The following is a 22,450-nucleotide window of genomic DNA, read 5'->3' on the forward strand; positions in this document are numbered from 1 at the left end:
TTTGATGTTTCATTGTATTGGTTGGAAACCTCGCTGCAGCTTCTTGATGGTGGAGTAAGCTTTCCTTAAGGTACTGTTGCGTTTCAGGCCCTGCTCCATGTCAGCACACTGTTCTTCTAGTCACTTTGCGTTGTCGTCCCTTGCTTCCAGAGGGAAGCAAGGGACGCTCCCTGTCCAGCTCCCTGTAGTGTAGGTCACCGTTTACCGTGGTGCTGCGGTGTGTTTTCAGTTCCCACCTTCTGTCCATAAGGTCCAGTGTTCTTTGGCTTATCCATGGGTGATTCACTCTTCTGGGCGCTTTACCAAGGGTCTTTGCTGCTTTGATTTTATCCGTACATAACTCATCCGGTGTTCTTTCTTCTTCCAACAGGTTCAGCACTTCAATGACTTCAATGTTGTAGTTTTCCACACACTGCAGGTATCTGTAGTGATGCCATATTTAGTAGGTTGTTCCTCTGGGCATTCCGTTTGATCCTGAGCCTTAGAATTGCAATAACAGCATCTCTATCAGATCCACAGTCAGGTCCAGGGTAGGATCGGCTGTTGGTGACACACTTCTTCCATCTACTGTTGATGAGAAGGTAGTCTATTTGGTTCCTGTATCTTCCACCGGGTGACTGCCATGTGTAGCGTCTTTTTACGTGGTGCTTGAAGCCAGTGTTTGTGATGAATAATCCATTGTCCTGGCAGAATTCCACTAGGCGCTCCCCGCACTTGTTGGCTGTTCCCAGACCAAAAGGACCACACACCTCTTTCTGGTCTCTGTCTGCTCCTACTTGGGCATTGAAGTATCCCACTACCATCACCATGTCCTGGCTTGGGCAGTCTTGTAGCAACTGTTGTAGTTGTTGGTAGAAGGCTTCCACTTCTTCATCCGAGGCGACTGTAGTTAGAGCATACACATGCATGAAGGATAAGTTGAAGGAGTCACATAGAGGAGTCTGTAGATTATTGCTTTGTAGGCTAACATGCTCCTAGCAGCTGCTTTAGACAGCATAACTACCACTCCAGCCCTATGAATGTCCCCTCCTGGGTACACCCTTAGAAATAACGGTTCCAAAATGGTCCTTCCACAAGGCCTGAGGTTCTACCTGGAACCATTTGCTTCTGGAAAACCCTTTCCAGAATAAAGGGTTTTTAAAGGGTTCTTGGTAACACACTAATTACCTGAATAAAGGGCTTTAAAGGGGTTCTTGGTGTAACCTTTATAAAAAGGTTCTACCTGGAGCCAAAAAGGGTTCTCCTATGAGGACAAGTCAAAGAACCGTATATGGTTCTACTTAGCACTTTTATTTCTAAAAGTGTAGACAACTAGTTCCCCTCCTGTTATGGTGACGTAACCTGGACCAGTCCAATGGGTTTCGGCGACACCAAGGACACAGATGTTGCACCTTTCCATTTCCCTGGTAACATTGTCCAGCTGGTTGTGGTTGATGGTTGTTCATAGGTTGATTCTGCTGGGATTCTCCCTTCCATCAGTTTGGATCCACCACGTCATCCTCTATCCTCGGGTGGATACCAGCAGCATCTCCCTCTTCTCCAGTAGCCATTTGGGCAGGATAACATCTCCTGGAGGGACCAAGGCTGACTTTACACAACAACGCTCCCGGGTGAAACCGACCAAATATTTTATCAGATGTGACTTTCGTTTAGACGGCGACAGCGTTTTTGGGGCTTAAAAACGCAAAAAAAAAATTAACCCACCCTCCAGAGTGGAAATCTTAAAAACTCTCCACCGTCGCGTTCCCGTCTGAAGGGTTGAAAATGCAAAAGTGTGCTCTGAGCTGCTCATGCTGGCTATCCTCCTGTACGTGTTGACGGATCAGATCCATGTGCAGTACAGACAAACAACAACAAACATGTTGAATTATTATCCATCAGTCGGACATTCAAGTTGCCTTAGCTGCTCTGATACCTATCCAGGAGTCATTTCAGCAATTACGCCGAGTTAATGTTTTGGTTTTCGACTGTGGGCGACTCCCACGCGCACGCTCCTGGTGTTGTTGTATGACAGTGCTTCACAGCGCCACCTGGCATGCATACTACATCAAATTTCACACACTTTTGCGTCACCGTGTGCGTGCAGATTTCCACCCAAAGACGCTCGTCTAAACGCGAAATAAAAAGTGGGAACGCAACGCCACTTTTGCGGTTTGTGTTCAGACCGTTGTCGAGTAAAGCTAGCCCAAGACACCTGTCCATCGCTCTCTGCTGATACTGCTGTGTTTCCATAGTACACATGGGAACATTTTGTCAGTGTGATCCCAGTCCTCTTCTGGCAATAAAGTCGTAATTTACGAGAATAAAGTCATAATATTAAACAACAACTTGTAACACTTGTAACACTCCATCACTGGCTTGTGTTTCGACACAAGGTCTAATCAGTTAAATAGGGTCAGCTGTGCAGGTACAGAGGTGTAATAACAGCAGCCATTTTCAGCAGGAGAAGCACAGGTGTCACTGATTACATGCAACATTAAATGGAACTCAGTCGTCGTTAGCTGCAATCAGGGTTTCTCACTGCAGGGCCCGTTTCAGAAAGCAGGTTTTAGTGAAAACTCTCAGTTAGTTAACTCTGAGATAAAGGAAACGCTGGCTTTTCGGTTTCAAAAACCCAGTTCAGCTTAATTCTAAGTCAGTTACCCTGGCAACATAGTCCGTGAACCTAACCTGCTCGCTGGCAGGTTTTCTTCAACTCACCCTGAGTTTCTCCTGCTCTTCAGTTGAAGCCTGCAGTGGTAGACATTATGGTCTGTTCTTTTTTTGAAGAGCCAGTTGATGTCAAGGCGCAGATACTCCTTTAGCAAAAAGTAGTTTATTCATGTCATGTGTACTACCAGTATACTTATTTTGTACTTAAACTGAGGCAGTATACTTAAAGTTTACTTTTGATATACTATTTGATATACTTTAGAATAGTATAGTGAAGTATATTTGGTTTATACTGAAAAGTATAAACAAAAGTCTCAGACTAAGTACATTAATACTAAGACTTACACTTATACTTTAATACTAAAGCTTATACTTTTCTTTCTGCCACAAAGTACTTATACTTAATATAATTGTATATTATAAACTTACATTTTCAAGATCATATAATGCTGGAGTTTAGCAAGTCAAAAAATGTGCACTTTTCTTTTACCTTTTTTCCCCACACTTAAGTTCTCAAGTTGGAGAAACTATTTTGTTTACATTTTTACAAGCAAGTGAACACTTTTCCTTTACCATTTTGACAAAGGAGCTTTAAATGTTTCCCTGCTCCAACACACATGATTCAGATAAATGGATCATTATCAGGCTTCAGCAGAGCTGCCCATTTGAATCAGGTGTGTTTGACCAGGGAAACATGGAGTATTAGGACCAAACTGAAAAGAAACAAAAAAGTTTCATCTTTCGAGAATTATGAACTATGAGAATGAAGTCAGAATTTTACCAGAATAAAGTTGTGTTTTACGAGAATAAAGTCATATTATTATGTGATTCTTTTGTATTGTTATCTAATGTATCAAATAGAGCACAGATGTAACCGGCGCTGTCCTTACAGTCGACCACTATCAGCCATTTCCTGCGCCAGTCCACAAAAGAGTCTCCAAGTCTGTGTGATTCTTTCTTCCAAACACTTTGTTTGTGAGGCCCCGCTCAAAATGGAACTTAGGGCGCTTTCACACCAACAGCAGTTGGTGCGCACCAAACGATCAATTTCGAACCAAAAACTCTAGTTTGTTTCGTTTTCCTTGGTGTGAAAGCATCAATCGCACTCGGGTCCGCACCAAATCAAGCAGACTGAGACCGCACCAGAATCTGACCAAATGTCAGACTCTGGTGCGGTCCCTCCCGTGAGAACGCGAACTCGGGTCCAAACCACATTCTGCAGTAAATGCCATGGACATAGTCTACCTTGTAGGTCTTTGGAGCAATCTTCGTCTCATAGTTAGCACGACCACATTCATGAAAATAGCGCGTCTCCTCTGCCTGAAATGACGCGCTATACGTCTTCGCCGACTCCAGTGCATCAGCAGATTGTTCTCCAGACGCAGCCGCGACTCATTCTCAAATTGGATATTTTGCCAAAAATGGACAATACAGAGAATGTAATAAACGAAGATCAGAGCAAGTAGCAATGTGCGAACGTGTTGCTCCATAGCGAGTCAAAATTGGCGCTTTTCTACCAGAAGATATAAACACATTGATGAAACGTCAATTGGGCCAATTTTGGTTCGTCGGGGGTTCCGGTGCCGATGCCAATGGTCTTCGCTGTCTATTTTGGTTTGTTGCAGACCAAAACAATCGAACTATAGGTGTGAAATCACCCTTAAATGGAACGAAATGCTCCACGTTTCTCATCTTGACACAGGTTGAAACTGATTATCTGAGATTTTGCCTGAAGAATAATTACGACTTTATTCTAGAAAGATTATGACTTTTTTTCTCTTGACTTTGGCCATAATACTCCATGATACGGCATTGTAATAATATTACAATAAAAAAATATTGTTTTTCATACTAGTGCAGTGCCCGTAGGAAGTATGTGCACACCGCAAATCAAATACGCCTTGTAAAGAGATTCCAGCGTGTCTGAAAGCCACAAAACAGCTAGCTACGATATTGCTAAATGTAACCTCACTAGCTAACCTTTGGAAACAGCTTTGGAAACCACAAAATAGTAGCATGCTAATGCTAAATAAATATGTGCTTGCGTATTGGTGAATGGACACTGACTTCGTCATTTCAGTATAACATCATATTCTGTGTTAAACCATGTGAAAATGTTTAGAGAAACTTTAGAGAAGATAATGTGAACCAAACCAATAAGACACAGTCGAGGATGATTTGTTTTTTTTTTAAAACACTTGTCCATTTATTAATCAAAAAGACAAACAAAAAAAGGTAGCAGGGACAAGAGACACGACAGAATCAACATTCAAAGTGTGACAAACAGGTCTCTGTAAAGTGCCAAACATGAAAAACAAAAGCCTCACTGATAATATACTTTATACTCCTATGTACAATCACACACACACAGACACAGACATCACATACACACAAACAAAAATCAGAAACCATATAAAACAAGTCTATACCGAGTAGATTCTGCTTAAAAAACGAGTTTCTTGTTAAAAAGAAAATCAGTAGTTCATCAGAGAAGACCAAAGTAAATGAGTGCTCGTACACACTGTGTGCAATTTTAACCCCGACACCACCCGCGACCCTCTAATACATTCTCTAATGCCGCACAGAAACAAGAGATTTTCTGATAAAGGCACATGACGCGACAGTAACGGTCCTGACGACGCTTTATACGGCGACACAGAGACCAAAACGCCCCGTCTGGATATCATTTATACAAAACACTAAATATCTGAGCGTCCACCAGTGGAAAGCCTGTTCTCACTGGTGGAAAAAAACAAACAAAAACCCCACGAGATTAGTAACAAGATGAAGAAAACAGGACACATGCGGTACTTGAGTAAAAGTAACTCCTGTAAACGCGAGTTTCTTCCACACGTCATCTTCTGTTCTTCAAAAGTCCATTCAGACGACTGCGGGAGTAACAGAGGTGGAAATGTAAACATTGTGCAAGTTTTCCTGTTTAGCCGCGTACGCGGAGCTGAGTGTTAATTAACGACGACAACAACAACAAAGTGTCAATTTGTCTCGGACCCTTTAGGATTAAAAATTAAAAAAAATAAAACTATTAAACGAACAGAAAGAGATGTATCTACAAACAAAAACATCTGCAGATAAGAATTTAGAAGCTTGTTTAAAACGAATATTAGTGATGACTATTATTTCTTTATTTATTTGTGCTGGTTTGTGGGAAGAAGCTGCGTCACAGTTACGTCTTCAGTCTCCTCCTGCTGTTCATTTCAAAGTAAGTGTCCTGGTTCTTGCCCTTGCACTGTGGCGTCTTCTTGCCGACACCGGACTCGACTTTGACGGCTCTGACGTTGTTGTTGTTGCTGCTGGACTTCTGCGGGAGCGCAGTTCGTCCTGGACCTGGTTCTGGTTTTAGAGTGGATTTGATGGCGTTAGCTGTGGTTGTGGCTGCTGGTTTTTTAGCTGTTGTGTGCACTGTGGCTGGTGTTTTGTGATTGGCTTTGCTGGAGGGGGAGGGGTCAGTGTTGTTTCCTGGGACACGCCCAGGGGCAGCAGTGATACCTCGTGGGGGGGTGGCAGCCTTGGTCAGGGCTGGCCCCCCCTTGGCTTTGGCTATGGCTTCTTTGCCTTTGGGTTGAGAGCAGGTAGGTTTAGGCGGCACTGGTGAAACTGTCCGTGAGCTGGGGGTGGAGGCGAGGGACTGTGGAGTTGCCGCTCTGGATGTAGGTGCAGAGGCGGCGACCGCAGCTCGTGTGACTGTTCGCACTCGCCTGGCTGCCTCTACACGGAGGCGTGAGGCTGGGGAGCCAGGGCGGCGATGTGCGAGGCGAGAACGCTGGCTGGTAGCCAGCGGTGGGCGAGCATCTCTCGGTGTGGGAGCCCGTGCTGGAGCAGTGACAGGGCGAGGCACTGTGGTGGTGGTGGGGGAGGAGGGTTTGGGGCATTTGGAGGACGGTTCAGGGCAGACGGGGCTTCTGGGCTGAGAGGCAACACCGCGTGGTGACGTTCTGAGCTTGAGTTTGGAGGCGGGGCTTGAATCTGTGGCGGAAGATGATGATGGAGCTGCTGATGGAGTCACAGCTCTGCGTCGACACACAGCGGTGGGAGAAAGTTTAGAGGAGCTTCCCACAGGTGTGGAGGGCAAAGACGAGGAGCCTTTGGTGGTGACGGGCAGAGGCAGCTGTGTGGGCTTCCTGGGGGAGGAGGGTGTCATCTCGAGGTTCTTCTTAGCTGCTGCAGCACCTTTCCTGGGCAGCGTTGGTGTGCAGGCAGGAGAGGCAGCGTGGAGACGACCCACCTGACCTGCAGCAGTCACAGGCATCTGCTTACTGCCTGTGCCAGAGAGAGACGAAGAGGAGGATGAGGAAGAGGAGGACGTAGATGACATGAGGTTGTTGACAGCGGCGAGGGGATCCATGTCAGGAGGAGGCGGCGGGGCAGCTGCACCACCATGGTGGTGGCCTCCCAGGCCTGGAGGACCTTTCTGGAAGGCCAGGATCTTCTGCTCCAGAGTGGTGAACTGCAGAACTCGCAGAGGGTCGTACTTGGTCAGGAAGCCACGCAGTGTGTCCCAGCCGCCGCCTACACGCACCATCACATGTTTACCATGGAGCATCTGAGGAGGGGACACTTATTAGTTTATATACAATATAAAAGCAGCAACATATAAACTGAATATATAAACTGACTATGTGCAGCAACATATAAACTGACTATGTGCAGCAATATATAAACTGAATAATATAAACTGACTATGTGCAGCAATATATAAACTGAATATATAATCTGAATAATATAAACTGACTATGTGCAGCAATATATAAACTTAATATATAAACTGACTGTGCAGTAATATATAAACTGAATATATGCAGCTATATATAAACTGGATATACTGTGTAAGCTACATCCACTGCAGTACACAGTGTAGGATGTAATTCTCAGTGACACTTTGTTGTTGTCACTTCATATTGTTGTGTGTTTTGTGTCTAACTGCACATAGATGTTGCTGTGAATCCCTGTGTGTACATTACTGTGTGTTTGTTTGTATGTGTTCATCCTGTTACATAAAAACACCTCACGACTACAGATGGAAATTAGCCAATTTAAAAGTCTGTGCAGCTCTGTAAATGAGTGTGTCCTGGGGCCTGACCCATTGGACCACAGTGTAACTGTGATGTAATCGTCCAACACGTAGCATCACTGTTAGGTAACATGATTACGTGTTTCCAGTCAGAGCTGTGGGTGAAGTTGAGAAGACCTCTGTGCTGGGTTTCTCTCCATCTGTCTGTCTGTCTGTCTGTCTGTCTGTCCTTCTCTCTCTCTGTCTCACTTACTCACACTCTGGCAGCAGCCTGTGTTGTTGTGTGAATCCTACTACTTACTTTAATTGGATAGAAACACATTATTTATAGCAGATTAACGCGGAAACCGTACATAGTAATCAATACCATGGTGTCATAACCACCCACTCTCTGGCAACGAAAATTAACTGATGCCTCATTTATTAAGTCTGTGTTATTTTTGTTGTGAATGAAGGTTTTCAAACACTGAAGTCACATATCTAGAGAGAGGATTTTTTTGGGAACACATCATTTAAATCACTTAATCCGAGACAGAACAATGCTTCTTAGCCTCTTCTTGACTCACTTTAAAGCCTCAGAACTACATCTGTTGAGTCACAGGCATCTTTTTGGTCAATTACACCATTTGAAGGGCAATCCTTTGAGTGAAATGAGACTTTAATCAATCACAGGGGAAGGTCGAAGAGAGAGAGAGTGCACTACTTCTATCCTGTGCTCTTCTACTTCACCTAGTCTGCATACGGGTCCTAAGTGCTAATGACTACACGTGTCATTTGTCACATATGAGACGAGTGCATCTGGCTGATTTGACGAGATTTGAGTATTTTATTAATCTGCACATGAAAATCGACAACAGCTAATTGTCAGCAGTGAACCTGCGTACAGCAGCTTTAATCTTGCAATAGACGCGTGTGGAAACTCCATGTTACTGAGCTACTGCGTCCAAATGGCAGAACTTTGGATTAGAATGAGGAAGTGTGTGTGTGTGTGTGTGTGTGTGTGTGTGTGTGTGTGTGTGTGTGTGTGTGTGTGTGTGTGTGTGTGATGTTTGTGAGTCTCACCCGAATAAAGATGGTCTTGTCCCCCAGCCTGTAACGTCCCTCTGACAGATACTCAATGGACACTCTGTTGGAGCAGTTGCAGGGCGGCTCGTCCATGCCGTGCTCCTACAAAGAACAATAGACAGCCATAAGGTCACCGTATCCCAGCTTCTCACTTCACTGGCATCATATAATGATCAATATGTTCATAAACATTTGACATTTAAATATTTTATAGCGTCCTCTTTCTGTCTTTGTCTTCGTTTAGCGCAAAAGTGAGGACACGATGCAGTATCACCTCAGATGGCCTGAGCCATCAGACTGCACTGGTCTATGTCATGTGATTACACCCACTGAATAAGTCAAGTTATTCACTTTCTCACACAAAACTGCACTGACACGAATGGAGTTTGCTGCGAGCGTCTAACATACAGCGACTTCAGCGTTTGAGGGCAACTACACACGTGAATAAATATACCAGTTTATTTCCAACTGCATTCCACTTCAGTGAGTGTGTTGTTGTTTTTTTTTAGTCCAACTGTTTCCTCTGGGAGTTAAACCCCCAACCACTGAACTGCACAAGGGAATAAAACCCCATCCTCATCCCCAACACGAGTCACAGTGTGCGTCAGTGATAGTTTAGAGAGAGAGAGAGTATTAAAGTGATGGTACATTTCCTCTGACATATGAACACAAAGTTCGCCGCACTCTTCACTTCTGGCTGCGTGGCGTTGCATATTTGCAGCCGCGGCGATCACATGCCAAGCGTCATGTGATCATGCTGTTGATGTGTCATGTGCCCTTTGGGGGCGCCAGTGAAGCGGCAAGAACTCCTGCTGAATCTCGGCTCGCCTTCAACTGGGTCACACATGTGCCACAAGTACGCGACGGGAACGTGATCGGCCGTTGGCCTTCAGTTCTCCGCAGACGGGGGTGGGGTCGGAGGGTGATTGTTAACCGCTGAATAAACAGCGGGTTTCAATTTCATCATGTGGACTGAGGCGACGCAGAATAATGACAAGGAGAGCAGGAATAGTCTCATGCCACACGTGCGGCCTCCAGGTAGAAGGTTTCATTATCTGTTAGTGCAGAGGCTCGGATACTGTTTGTGTGTTTAACCAGTTTGTCAGAACTCACTAAAGACCTGGGGCATCACTTGAGCACCAAAAATTCACATATTTATTTAAACGTGAGGAAAATTCAATCTTAAAAAACCCATAAAAAAACCTGTTTGGTTTTCAATAAACAGTATAGACGTGCAGGAGAGCATCAGACCATCTGAAGTAATTACTGCATGACCCAGCAGAGGGAGTTTTTATTGGGTCCTTTTGTTTCTTCCATTTGTTGACTTTTATGCTTCCTTTAACCTTTTAAGCACGTTTTAATGCACTTTGGGGCAACAGGGGTTGTTTTAAAATGTGCGATATCAATTATTTTGACTTTGACCTCAGAGCCAGGATTAATTTCTTATGCTAATAATAGTGTGACAGCCTTACCCCAGATTGGTAGAGGCCACCGTGCTGACAGCAAACACTGAAGGTTTTGACTGCAGGAGGAGGCTCCTCCGTCAGTAGCAGAGTCTCCTCCAACTCAATCTCCTTCTCCAGCTTCACGAGCACGGGAGGCTCCACGCCGTATCTGTCAAACAGCGTTTACATTCATTGATTACTACTATTTTGATGATCGATTTGAGTGTCTTTTCAATAATTATATACATTTTGTTTTAGTATGTATAACAAAGGAATCATGACAAGTGAATTATTTTTGATTTGTGGACAAAACAAGACATTTCAGAACATTTTCAACATTTTATTTATTCAATTAATCGAGAAAATAATCAACAGATGAATTGATTATGAAAATAATGAGTGGTATGAAAATAAAAACACAAAAGCATCTTGTGCAGAGTGTGCAGACTTACTTGGAGACGATGCGGCCGATCTCCAGCAGACACAGACAAACCTGCCGCGGCTCCTTGTGCAGCACTGAGGCAGAAAATGAACAGTTAGAAAAGATTAAGCAAAAATTCACGTCTTGAATTTAAAAAACTTTTATTGCAATATAGTATATATTGGTTTTTCCAAACAAGAATTCCACAGTAAATTAAATTAATCTACAATTAAACATTACAATTACAATTGCCAGGCTTTAATCTAGCACTTAAAGATGCTAACATTGCTCAGTGACGCACTTTTCTTCAGAGATCGCTTACAACTAAGTTACTCATGCAAGAATAGGCACATAAAGTGCAGAGCAGGGAAGACAGAGGCAGCATTCCCCCTATTGCAAGTCAGTGACCCATCAAAATGATTTTGAAGCTGTTACTTGGAGGTCAAACGGTTCACAAAGAGGAGAGGTTGATGTGGAATGTTCTTCGTTGCAGCGCTTACCGAGGCCTTCCGACTCAAAAAGGTATGTCTCTTCTACGCCGATTTGTCGACACCAGGCCAGGAAGTTGGCGGTGTTGTCGCGGGCGAAGAAGGAACCTGGCGAGGCGTCGCGCTTGCACGCCACCTTCCTCATGGGGAACAGCTGTCGGGGAAAAATACACTCATCATGAACCCCAGTTACTGTTTACACATCAAGTACGATGTAGAGTCAGATGATTAATCATTTCGCGTGTAGCTCGTCACGGCTACCAGCTGCCATCCGTCGCTGTGTCGTGTTTGACGACAGATGTGGAGCCAGATGTGTGCAGTATAAATACAGCATGGTCACGGTGAGTAACCAGCCTAGTCTGTTATGTTGTTATAACAAATGGCAGCAAAGATGTGTGTGGAATCAGATCTTCTATCACAGCACGTTAACTCGCCGCAGGGACTGGGACCCGGCAGCGGTTTTTCTCTCCACGTGAGCATGAAATCTGCTCTGTTTACGTCGCTGACATGTGACTCACCTTGCCCAGTGCGGAGGGGCAGCTCTGGGCGATCTTAGTCTGCAACACGCCGATGAGCTGGCAGAGCTTCACGCCGTTGTTCAGCTCCTCCATGAAAAACTCTGCTCTCACCTCCTCACCTACAAACACAGAGACGCGAGTTAAGTGGACGGCGCCATGTCAACCTGGGGCCTTTGCCTAAAAACGTGTTAAAAATGCTTGTTTTCAAAAGTACGTGACTCAAGAACCTGACAACATTACGGAGTGTCACTCAGCTCTCACTTAAGTCTCGCTCTGAACTCTCATGAGATTTGTGAGCTGCTGCAGGAAGAGGAAGCACTCAACATGAGTGCCAGCAAGTTGGAGAGGGGTTTGGAGTCTCAGGAGAGAATTTATTTACTTTTTTATACTACTTTTTTATTATAATCTGACATGTCCAGTAAAGAACCGATTGAGCAGGGGTTCTCAAAGTTTTGATACCTGAGGGCTAATTTAGTTAACCCAACATTGGACTGAGGGCCGCCAAAGGAAAAAAAAGAAAAAAAAACAGAAAGAAATACCATTTGTAATAATTTTAATGACCAGATTGCAGTTCTACAGTTTAGCTTTAAGTTATATAAGCGTTAATATAATGTCATTTAACCATTAATGTAATTTAAGCATTAATCTAATTCAAGCATTAATATAATAACGCTTTATAATTTTCTGGGTAATAACCCAGTATTTTGGCCATTGTTCTTACCTTCTAATTACAGGTTAATACCAAGTAACACATTTCTGTTACCATATATTTACTGGGTAAATAGCTAGTAATTGGGGGCTGTAATTACCTGCTTATTACCAGCTTATAACCCAATAATACACTAAAATTCACCATATAGAAACCAGGTAAATACCCAGTATTTTTGTTTACACTTATTGGTCTGTATCCAGTAATGTCCAATAAACATTTAACAAGCTTAGTAGCTCCTGGATTAAAACTATCAACTGTTATTCATTGCGAGCCGAAAGAAATGCTTCTGCGGGCCGCCATTGGCCCCCGGGCCGCACTTAGAGAACCAATGCGATAGAGCATATTCCAAACTAAATTATTCCACTTTTTTAGCGTTTCATTGTTGCAGGACTCCAAATCTATAAACTTCTCAAGGACCTCTGGTTCCCACAACCTCTAATTGTAAATCACCGCCCTCTAAATCTCAACAAAAGGCCACTGGGTCTGACTTGATTCACACAGTGAACAAATTCCACAATGGCCATAACACTAAGCGACTAGCATCGCTCCACAAAAGTTTATTTTCCAAACACCAACCAAGCCTCGAGGCCAGAAACACGATACACTGCACGCCACCTGCTTCTGCAGCATCCGGCCCCGTCTGGGATCAGTGGTCTGGTCGGTCAAACGTTTTTTAAAAAAACACCTCAAAACATGGGATGCAGGTCATCATGGTCATGGTCAATAACTCATGTTGAGTGAGCGTTTCTAGTACCTGCCCACATTCTTTATGAGACAAAGTGAATGTCTCCTTCTGAAAAAAAGCAGTTTCAGAAGTCAACAATAGAGTCAGTTTCAGTTTCCTCACAGGTCCATTGTATCGCAGGAGACAAAGGATGTCTGGATAATGGCAGAGACAGGTGAAATGAGGGGATTTTGTTCCACCACTGTTTATGTGCTTTGCTCAAGCCCAGTTAGATATAGTGGCATCCAAATCCAATTACATGGGAAACCCATGTCAATTGTGCTCTGGTATGTTCCTCGCCTGCAGGGAGAAACTGTGAGTATGTCGAGAGTTGATTCAAAGGTTTGGACACATTGACTCTCATGTACACATCCATCATTAATTCATGTGTTGAATTAAGTGATAAAATTATCCTAGTATATCATCAGAGATTATGAAAATATTTAAACTTCAATACTACATTTGGTCTATGCTACCATCACAGCAAACTACGGCAATGGGTGAGAAATGCCTCAAGTTTTCAAACCTAAAAGCCCCACCACTCCTCTCAAAAAGGTCTCAACCAGAGGAGAAAGAAAACAAGGGTGGAAGATGTATTAAACTGTAGACATATAAAGCTTGTGTTGTCAGTGGATATTTCAATTCAAGTCAACTTTAATAAACATAAAATCAATAAAGACATAAAAGTAAAATATTAAAATGGTTAAAATCTAGGCAGAAGTGTCCGGGTGAAAGCCAAGGAGAAGAGGTAGTAAATCATTCCAATGTTAGGGGGCAGCTACAGAAAAGGCCATCTCGCCCTAAGTTTTTAAATCAGGATTTTGGCACATCTAAAGGCAACCTGTTATTGGACGTCAGTGCTTGGGATGGGGTGTTCTGATTTGATAAGATGGTGCCAAACCATTAAGAGCTTTAAATACCAACAACACCATTTTAAAATCACTCCTAAAACAAATAGGAAGCCAGTAGAGGGAGAGAAACACAGGTGTTATGAGGTTTTTTTCTTTTCTCCTGTCATTTAAAAAAGAAAAGAAATTCAAGTATTTCACAAATATCACTTTTAAAATAAACACTGGTCCCAGGGGTCAAAAGTGCCCCCTGAGCCTCAACGATCTCAGATGGTACGCTGGCACTTACCCAGCATGCCAGTGAGCCAGATGGCCAGATCCTCCTGCATGGGCACCAGCGTGGCCTCGTGTCGCACTGCCAGCCACTGATCATACTGGAAGACGTCTGTGAGGCCAGGGCCGTGTCGCTGTGCTAATGGGCTGCGAGGGCTCCTGGGGCTTAGCAGGGGAGCGTCGAACTTTTCACCGAACCACACCTGGAGAGGAGAGACGGTGAGAGAGAGGAAGGTTAATGAAAAGATAAAGACAATTCTGATTCAAGTTCAAGTTTAAAGAAATAGTTCATCGTTTTGGGAAATGATAATTATGTTATTGAGCTTTCTTTTCAGAGTCTCTTGAAAATAAGGATGGTTTACTATATTTTCATGTCCAACACCAATATCAGAGCTTTGAGCATCTACTGATACAGTCTTAAGCCACTTTTAAACACCTTAACTGTTAATAACACAAGTGTGTTGATGCATTACCCTCCCAGCTTTAATCTGCCATTTCAAAAAACATAAACCTTACATTTGCAGTTCACAAACAGTATCCAATCTTATTTTCATCTCTTTCCCAGATTCAAAACTGATATCAGACCGACACTGGTCCCTATGTGAGAGGATTAACACCACACCCGCGGGTCAATATCTTATCATACTACCAACAGCAGCCAGTTATCAGCTTATACATTTATCCCTGAGACACTGCTTTAATTGTCTTTTAATAGATTTTTAAATCGGATTTCTATTTCTATTTCTAATATGATTCCCCGAAATGTTTCAATTCACTTAAATTCCGCTTTGTCATTTTATAATCTTACAGTCCTGCTTCTTGACGTGTTGAAATGTCAGTATGAACATTCATAGTATGGATTACTTACAAACCTGAATATAGGTTAGCAGTTCACCACAGGCCAACACTTCATACAGACAAGCATCATCATCACACTCCAGTTACCACTGAGATTTGCATTGTGGGAGATTCGTATAGCCTCATCATGGCACACTGTTCCTCAACGACACTCTACTGAAGCTCACAGCTTACACTTACTACACCCTCTGACACTGCTCTGCCAGGTAATACATGTTTATATGGTACATACAACCTCCTCTATACCAACATTGTACTTTGCTTCACATCCAAAAGGAAACAGAGTCACTTCATCACTGTTGCACTTGACTGCTTAAATGAGTCCAACACTAGTTCACGGTGAGCGGCCTCATCCTCAGCCTGGAGCGAGCTGCCGATCCTGGCTCTTGAAAACTGACGTCCCATCACATCCATCTCCTCTGACATACACTCCCACCCACTCCCTTCACTTTCACATTCCAGCTCTGCACCGTCCTCAACATGAAAGCACAAAAAGACCCCCCCAAAAAAAGAAAGAGTATCTGTTTTTGTTATACAACCACCAGACATGCTGCGTATTGCTCAGAAAAATGCATCAAACTCATATTTACAAACTGCCCATGTTGTTGCTTTTACCTTTTGATTGTTAACAGACATGAGGAGAGATCTACAAACCAGCACCAGATGTGCGTTTCAATGACTTGTCCAGACATTACATAACTTGCGTATGAGTCCACCGTCCCTCCCCCCACCCCCCGTGCTAGATTGTTGACATCTGTTTAGCATACAACCTTTAATCTTTGTGTCCGTCACATGTCATCGTGGAAGAGAAAGCATTCTGTATCCACTGTCCTGAGGGGGATATTGTACTTAAACAAGGCCTGGGTCTTATTCAGACCATGAAATTCATCATGATGGCTGTGCAAACAAACAGGAAACCTCTGAGACAGTCTACAAAGTCATGGACATGTGTGGTTCCTCTAAGAAGACCCAACAGCACTGATAAAGATTAATATTCTAAATGTGTGCATGTGTGTTTTCAGTTTTCTGCTGTGATACTACTTTAAAGGTCTAGTGCTGAACATTTAGGAGGGCTTATTGTCAGACTGACTCACAATAGACTTTTTACATGGGATTTCCTTGAAACAAGGAGGCTGCTAGAAGCTGCCCGCAGCCAGAATTACAATCTGCAGTCTTGCTGTGTCACCAATTCTTACACACTGGACCTTTAAATTGAACTGTGAGAAGGGCAACAACTCTGAGTTTATTTCTGCAATTTACAGCTTGGACACAACCCTAGTAAAATTAACACCTGCGAGTTTTTAAACCTAAACAATAAAAAATGCAAATGCATGTAGTAGCCCTTTCATAATAGGACCCGCAAAGCAAAGAAGCAACAAAGGCTGGGATATGAGCTCAGATAACAGCTATATTTCCCACAATGCAAGGGATTAGTTAACAATAAACAGTTCCTAGTTGGAAACTGTGATTGAAATCAACAATAAATTGTTCAGCCCTTTGTAATAGGTGAACTACAATTATTTTTGTGGATTTGGTGTAATGGGCCTTTAACATTAAAATTCATGCAATTTGGCCTTTGGCTCAGTTTTCACACATTAGTAAAGTCATTGTTGGGTGACATCAGCAGTAAACAGCCTATAGCGTTTAAAACGTCAGAAAGGACGTCATCGCTTTGAAGACGCTTTTTAAAGTCATCAGATGTTAGAAAACACACACACAAGTTCCCACAGATGTCCTTTTGGCTCTAACTTGAACCATAACCAATTAATTCCTAACCCGAACCATAACCTAACATCAATTCAAATGTTAGCCTTAAATTTAACCTGTTCCTCAGACATGAGGTTCTGCCTCCTTAGGACCAGCTTTTGGACTGCTGGTCCTGTCGATGGTCAGTGTTTATGCCAGAAAAGCTCCAAAAACAACGAATACAAGCACAAGAGAGAGTGAGAGGCAGAGAGTAGAGGGGCAAACACCTGATCCAACCACACGAATATATTACATAACTTTGTTCACGCTCAGCAGCCTCACAACAACATATGTGCTTCTGTAGTCATCCAGCTAATTACAGAATAAGGCAGTGTAGTGTAATGTTCACAAGTTACATAAAAGACATTGTGCAGATTAGAAGAGAGGACCTATAGTGGAGAGGATAATCCCACATCATACATCGTCACCTGACTGTATATGGGTTCGCCGTGAGCATTCGGACTCATGTCGTAAACTGAAATCCGAGGACAGGGGCACGAATACTGTTAATCTCTTTTCTTGCGCCACCTCTCTCCTCATTGGCTGTGGGAATGTTGATTGGTAATCCAGCACAGAAAGCAACCTCCTGAGATTTTAAAGCATAACCTGATGCTTTTAATCCAAGCCGTTTATCAAGAGAGAGAGAGATTTTAAGGATCTCAAACAATACTCACTCAGTAGCAACTTCCTTTTACTGGAATACCATCATCATCAGCCTTTTCTTTAAAGATTCCTCATGACATAAGATGTTTTCGTGACCTTATAAAAACTAGAAACTATCCACCTCTTACTAATTCATGTATATGAAGCCTGTAAATAAGTCTACTAGTGTGAAGAAAAAAAAAAGTAACATTGGTTTGATTGCAATGGACATTCACTGCAGTTGTAAATGACATTTTCTGCAAATTTTTAATGTAACCTAATGCAAACAATTGCATCATTTGCATTAGGTTACATTAAAAATCATCATTGCAATGACCCGACTTACAGAACTTCCCATGCTCCGTCTGTTGACCTTTGCTGCTTCAGGATCACAGAGAAGCACACAGTGTGTTTGGTTTGGTCAGCCTGAACTAACAGGGTCAACATTTCTCTTCTGAAACAAGAGCAAAGAAAAGAGCTCGTCGGTTGCTCATTCGGACGTCTCCCTGGTATTAATGAAGAATGTGCTGATCTACTGTGTGTGAACGCTGCTCCTCGACTTCCTTTGTGTCTTTACTGTGGTTTCTCATTTGTGCTATTTAATGTAGATCTTCTCTTCAGTACTAAGAATGGCGACTCTTCCTCCTGCTGTGTTTTAAATCATCTGAAAATGTCTAATCAACAATGATTTGTTGATCAAATACTTAACATTTTTACTCTAATTTGCTTTGCTGTTTAAAGCGGACCTAGACCAGAAGTACCAATTGGTGTGTATCTGCGTCATTACCTTGTTTATGAAGCCCTGAAGATTCTAAACAAACAGTTCAGCCACTGCTGAGAATGCTGTGTTTTATTGTAATCACGGGCTCAGCGAGATCTCTGAAAAAACCTGGTTCGGTTACGTAAACAGCATTTCTCCTGAACAGCGGATCCTCCTGCTCCGGGCACTAGTCTGGGTACATCCGGTTGCGTACATTGTACCGCAGAAGAAGAAGAACGTCCGTTGTGGAGGTTTTCCGCTTGTGAAAGTGTCTTCTGACTCTGGGTCAGACTCTGGGTCAAAGTCGTAAAAGGGACTGCAGCGGGGAGTCGTGACAAAGCTATTTTTAAACATTGTTAAAACAATGTTTGGATAATGAGGAGCAGTGCATCCACCATTCCAGAGGGGGGAGCTGCGCTTCTGAGAGTGGATGTGCTAAATACGTCACTTCCAGGTATTGGCCAATCACAAGACAGCTGGGAAAGCTGTCGTTGGCTGGCCAATCACAACACAGTTCTGTCTTCTGGGGGTGAGATTTCAGTCTGAAACACCGCAACTGACGAGAGCTTCAGTGAGGAGAGATTTTTATCGGTTCATTTCCAGGAATTAGGAGGTTTTTAAGTAGACCTCCATAACTCACATATATGTGAGATAGGACCACTCTATTAGAGATTTAACATAATATTTTGCCTACTCATGTCACATAAATAAAATAAATGTAAAACAATTGTAGTTGTAGAGGGCGCCAGCATAAAAGCCTACTCTGTTTATTTAGCCTATTTAGCCTACTGTTGTAGTCATTAGTCATATCGACAGATCCTGGTGTGTTTGCCGATATCCTATAATTCCTTTTAAAGCCATTATCTGTCAATACAGATATTGTGCCAATAATATCAAACTAGTACGATGTCAAGGTATTTATTACATGGCTGACACAGCTGGGGGAAACAAACGCCAGACCAGAGCTTGATGTTCCAAACCATATCATGACAACCTAAATGACACTGTACCACTTTGTGGAAATGCGGCTAATCTGATGCTACAGTGTCCCACCGCAGTCCATCAACACTATGTGGATTCTCTTCATAGCCTTGCCAGCATCTCATCAGTCTGACAGGTTTCCTGCCACATGCTACATGCATACAGCTCTGAGGTTCATATTTTGCATATTCACACTCCAAGACAGGCGGAGAGAGCCGGGAATATCAAAACCAGATGACAGAGAAAAGTCTCTTCACACCGAGGTGCAGCAATGTGACAAAATCTGTAACACGATACACTTGTTGTTTTGGATCTTTGGATGACTTGCGCTTCGTTCCTGGGAGTGGACGGTGGAGGAAAATAAGCGTGGAGCATTCCACCCTCTCCCCCTATAAAAATGTGAAGAGGAGTGAACTCCTTAGGGTGTCAGCAGTGGAACGTCAGACATGCACAGCAACAACAAGACGGCGTGCCGTAACACAGGTGGGCCCGTCACAGCTGTTGAGCGGGAGACAGATGTCTGCGCTTCTATGTCATCTGAATACCTCTGTTAAAATGTCTGGGAAGTTTTTCCCCGGTTTGGCACATAGTCTGACAGTGATCCTGACTCGCTGCTTGCACACCAAGAATGACACTGATAAGGCCCTGAAGAGGGCGCTGTACTGACAAGTCAGGTTCAGCCCTTTGGTGGGGTAGAGATTTAATTTGTGAGTCCATGCAGCTGCACAAAGCGTACAGAGGATTTGACAAAAAGGTGAGGAAAATGAAAAAGAGATCACCCAAAGTCAGAATATAATCGATTTGCAAATCAAATATGAAAACATTTTTGTCAATTACGCGGTGACACGCTTACCTGGATGCCAGCCTGGACAGCCATGACTGCGATGATCGATTCACTTCTTCATCCTGTGGATAAATGACAACGAGAGATGAGTAAGAGAAGGATGACTTCTGACTTTATATATAGATATATTGCGGTTTACATAGAGGATAAATGAGGAAGTCCAGACAGTCGGTTGCTTGTTTCTTAAAATCAGTTATGAAGACGCACGTGGCATTTGATTAGGAGAGTGTTTTTGGTAAACACTTGGGCTTAGCATTTAAACTGAACATAAGGGGAATCAGCAGTTTGGAGATTTAAGTATTTCTTAGCAAGCAGGCGCTTAAAGGTCTAGTGTGCAAAATTGTTGTTTTGTTTCTAAATAAAATCTCTTTCAATTTCCATAGCTTTAGAACAACACCTCTGTATTTTAGCTAAGAGTCTTGCTTTACTTTTTTGCACTGCCATGTTTCTACAGTGGCACAAACGGATGTGTTCTTCACGATCGAAGCGGAACCTTACAACGTAATCAAAGAACTGCTCCTACCGACATGAACTTGATTCCTAAACCAATGAAGAAGAGGGAGGAAACGAGAGAGAGACCATGGAATCTGCAGTGTCACCAGTAGATGTCACTAAATCGTACACACTGGACCTATGACTAGCAGAGTCTTCATTGCTGCATAGAGTAATGAACTTTATCCAGGAAACATTTTACTTCATTACCCAACAAACTAGATTGGTGTTATTGAGCTCGATGGTTAGATTTCTTAACCAGACTAGTAAAGAACAAGCTAATTGCTTCAAGCTATGCAGACGTGTGATTGAATAGATATTTCCAGCGCTAACAATATGACATCCGTATTTGCCGAGTAGGACAAAGTACACTTGGGATTATCATTTATATGTAACTCATTTGTTTTTTCCCCCAATGTAATAAGTAAGCATTGCTGCTTCATTGCCTACATCTTTTGTGAGGTTGACAAGGGTATTCTTCTCTCTTCTCTACACGACATCACAATTTAAAATTCAGACAAATTCCAATACAATACGAGTTCAATAGTTCATAAAAGAGCTCTGGTGATGACCTGCAAGCTTAAGCAATTCCACACAGACTTTTAAGCCTGATTCAGGACAGACCCTGATTATTGTATGAAGTCCATACAGTCTTTAAACTCAATTCTTCCTAAATCAGTATCCTACAATAATTCCCCTGGAAAAACCTTCAGAATTATGTACAGAAGAGGCAGCAATTTCCCTTTTCTTTGAATTCCCCAAGAAATAGTCACATTCACATTTGGAGGGTGGTCTGGTGGATCAGTTGGGATGTTTGAATATAATTTGTGACTATAGCAGGAATATAGGAACAGTTTGACAGGATATATGCTGCACAGAGGCTCTCAGGATGTCGTGAACGGACCTCTGGGTAAGAAAGACGCAAGGCTGTTGTTGTTACTGGACACAAAGTGAGTTTGAGTAGATCAGACTTTCTCACGAGGAAGTGATGAGTTCGTTCTGAGTGCTCCTCTATTCCCTTTCCCACACAGGATGTGAAGGATTACCCCGACACTCATGTGTCCCCAAGGGTTTGTGTTTGACAAAGGGAGCTGGTGGGTGGGGGGAGAAAGTAATCAGAAGCATGTAGGTCCTAATAACACTGATAATTTGGCCAACACAGCTGAGGCAATACAGTCTACCCCTCCTCCAATTCCCTGGGCATGCTTTAAACAGATGAATTATTCACTAAAAATGGGTTTTGGGAAACTTCGAGAATGCAGTTTGTGTATGTTCTGGTGTTTTCCTCTGATGTAACCACGCAGACTGAAGAAACCTCATCCTTATCTACAACTGCCCTCATAACCACAGACACTTAAATCACATCCTCAGTTGCTCATCAAAGGCCCGCCACAGAATGCTGTGTCCACTCATCCGACACCAAATCTGCAGCCCGGAGGAGAGACGATGCAAGTCAGCGGACAAGGACGGGACAGGAAGGATGACATCACAAGAGGACTTACCTCGCAAACAAAAACAGAATAGTACAGAGTGAGGAAACACCGCGCCAAACAAGTCCGGTATGCCTCAAAAGAACATCCTCATCAATGGGAAGCCAAAAGCCCACGTTTGCGCTCAGTACTGTCCAGCCTGAGTGGCTCGAGCCTCTGTGCTTTTCACGAGTGAGCAGGGAGGGAAAGGCTGTGTGAGAATGACAGGGAGGGAGGGAGGGAGGGAGGCAGGAGTGGTAGCAGGGGGAGGCGCAAAAGGAGAGCCCTAATGAAGTGGCTTCGCTTCGATAAGCTCCGACTGGCCCCCCCTGTTCTCCACCAACAATTCTGTCACAGCAGTTCTCTCTTACAAAGCGTCCATTGTTTTGTCAGAAATGCCACCCTCCCTGCAACACACACACACACACACACACACTTCCAAATCAGGAACTCCCCAATCAGGTTACCATGAAATGGTATGAT

The 22,450-nt window shown here is 43.2% G+C and overlaps 1 protein-coding gene across 1 annotated transcript; it reads right to left on the bottom strand.

Moving 5' to 3' along the window:
• Positions 1-4,896: 4,896 nt before the first annotated feature.
• Positions 4,897-22,136, bottom strand: gas2l3 (growth arrest-specific 2 like 3). Its single transcript, XM_083907234.1, has 9 exons — positions 22,001-22,136; positions 20,016-20,068; positions 14,192-14,378; positions 11,619-11,737; positions 11,113-11,254; positions 10,644-10,707; positions 10,219-10,360; positions 8,744-8,848; positions 4,897-7,213 (listed from the first exon to the last, which is right to left on the bottom strand). Exons 2-9 carry the CDS (start codon positions 20,037-20,039, stop codon positions 5,837-5,839), a joined length of 2,160 nt encoding a protein of 719 aa, XP_083763360.1. The 5' UTR covers positions 20,040-20,068; positions 22,001-22,136; the 3' UTR covers positions 4,897-5,836.
• Between the last annotated feature and the right edge of the window lie 314 nt (positions 22,137-22,450).

This window comes from Microchirus variegatus (genome assembly GCF_963457635.1).
Source record: "Microchirus variegatus genome assembly, chromosome: 20".
Lineage (NCBI taxonomy): Eukaryota > Metazoa > Chordata > Actinopteri > Pleuronectiformes > Soleidae > Microchirus > Microchirus variegatus.

Bases quoted from the DNA above. Each gene is read 5' to 3' on its own strand.
- gas2l3 (XM_083907234.1), bottom strand. From the start codon at position 20,039: ATGGCTGTCCAGGCTGGCATCCAG. The intron at 14,379-20,015 runs GTAAGCGTGTCA...TCTCCTCTCCAG, and splicing joins CTGTCCAGGCTGGCATCCAG to GTGTGGTTCGGTGAAAAGTT. The intron at 10,361-10,643 runs GTAAGTCTGCAC...GCTGTTTGACAG, and splicing joins ATCGGCCGCATCGTCTCCAA to ATACGGCGTGGAGCCTCCCG.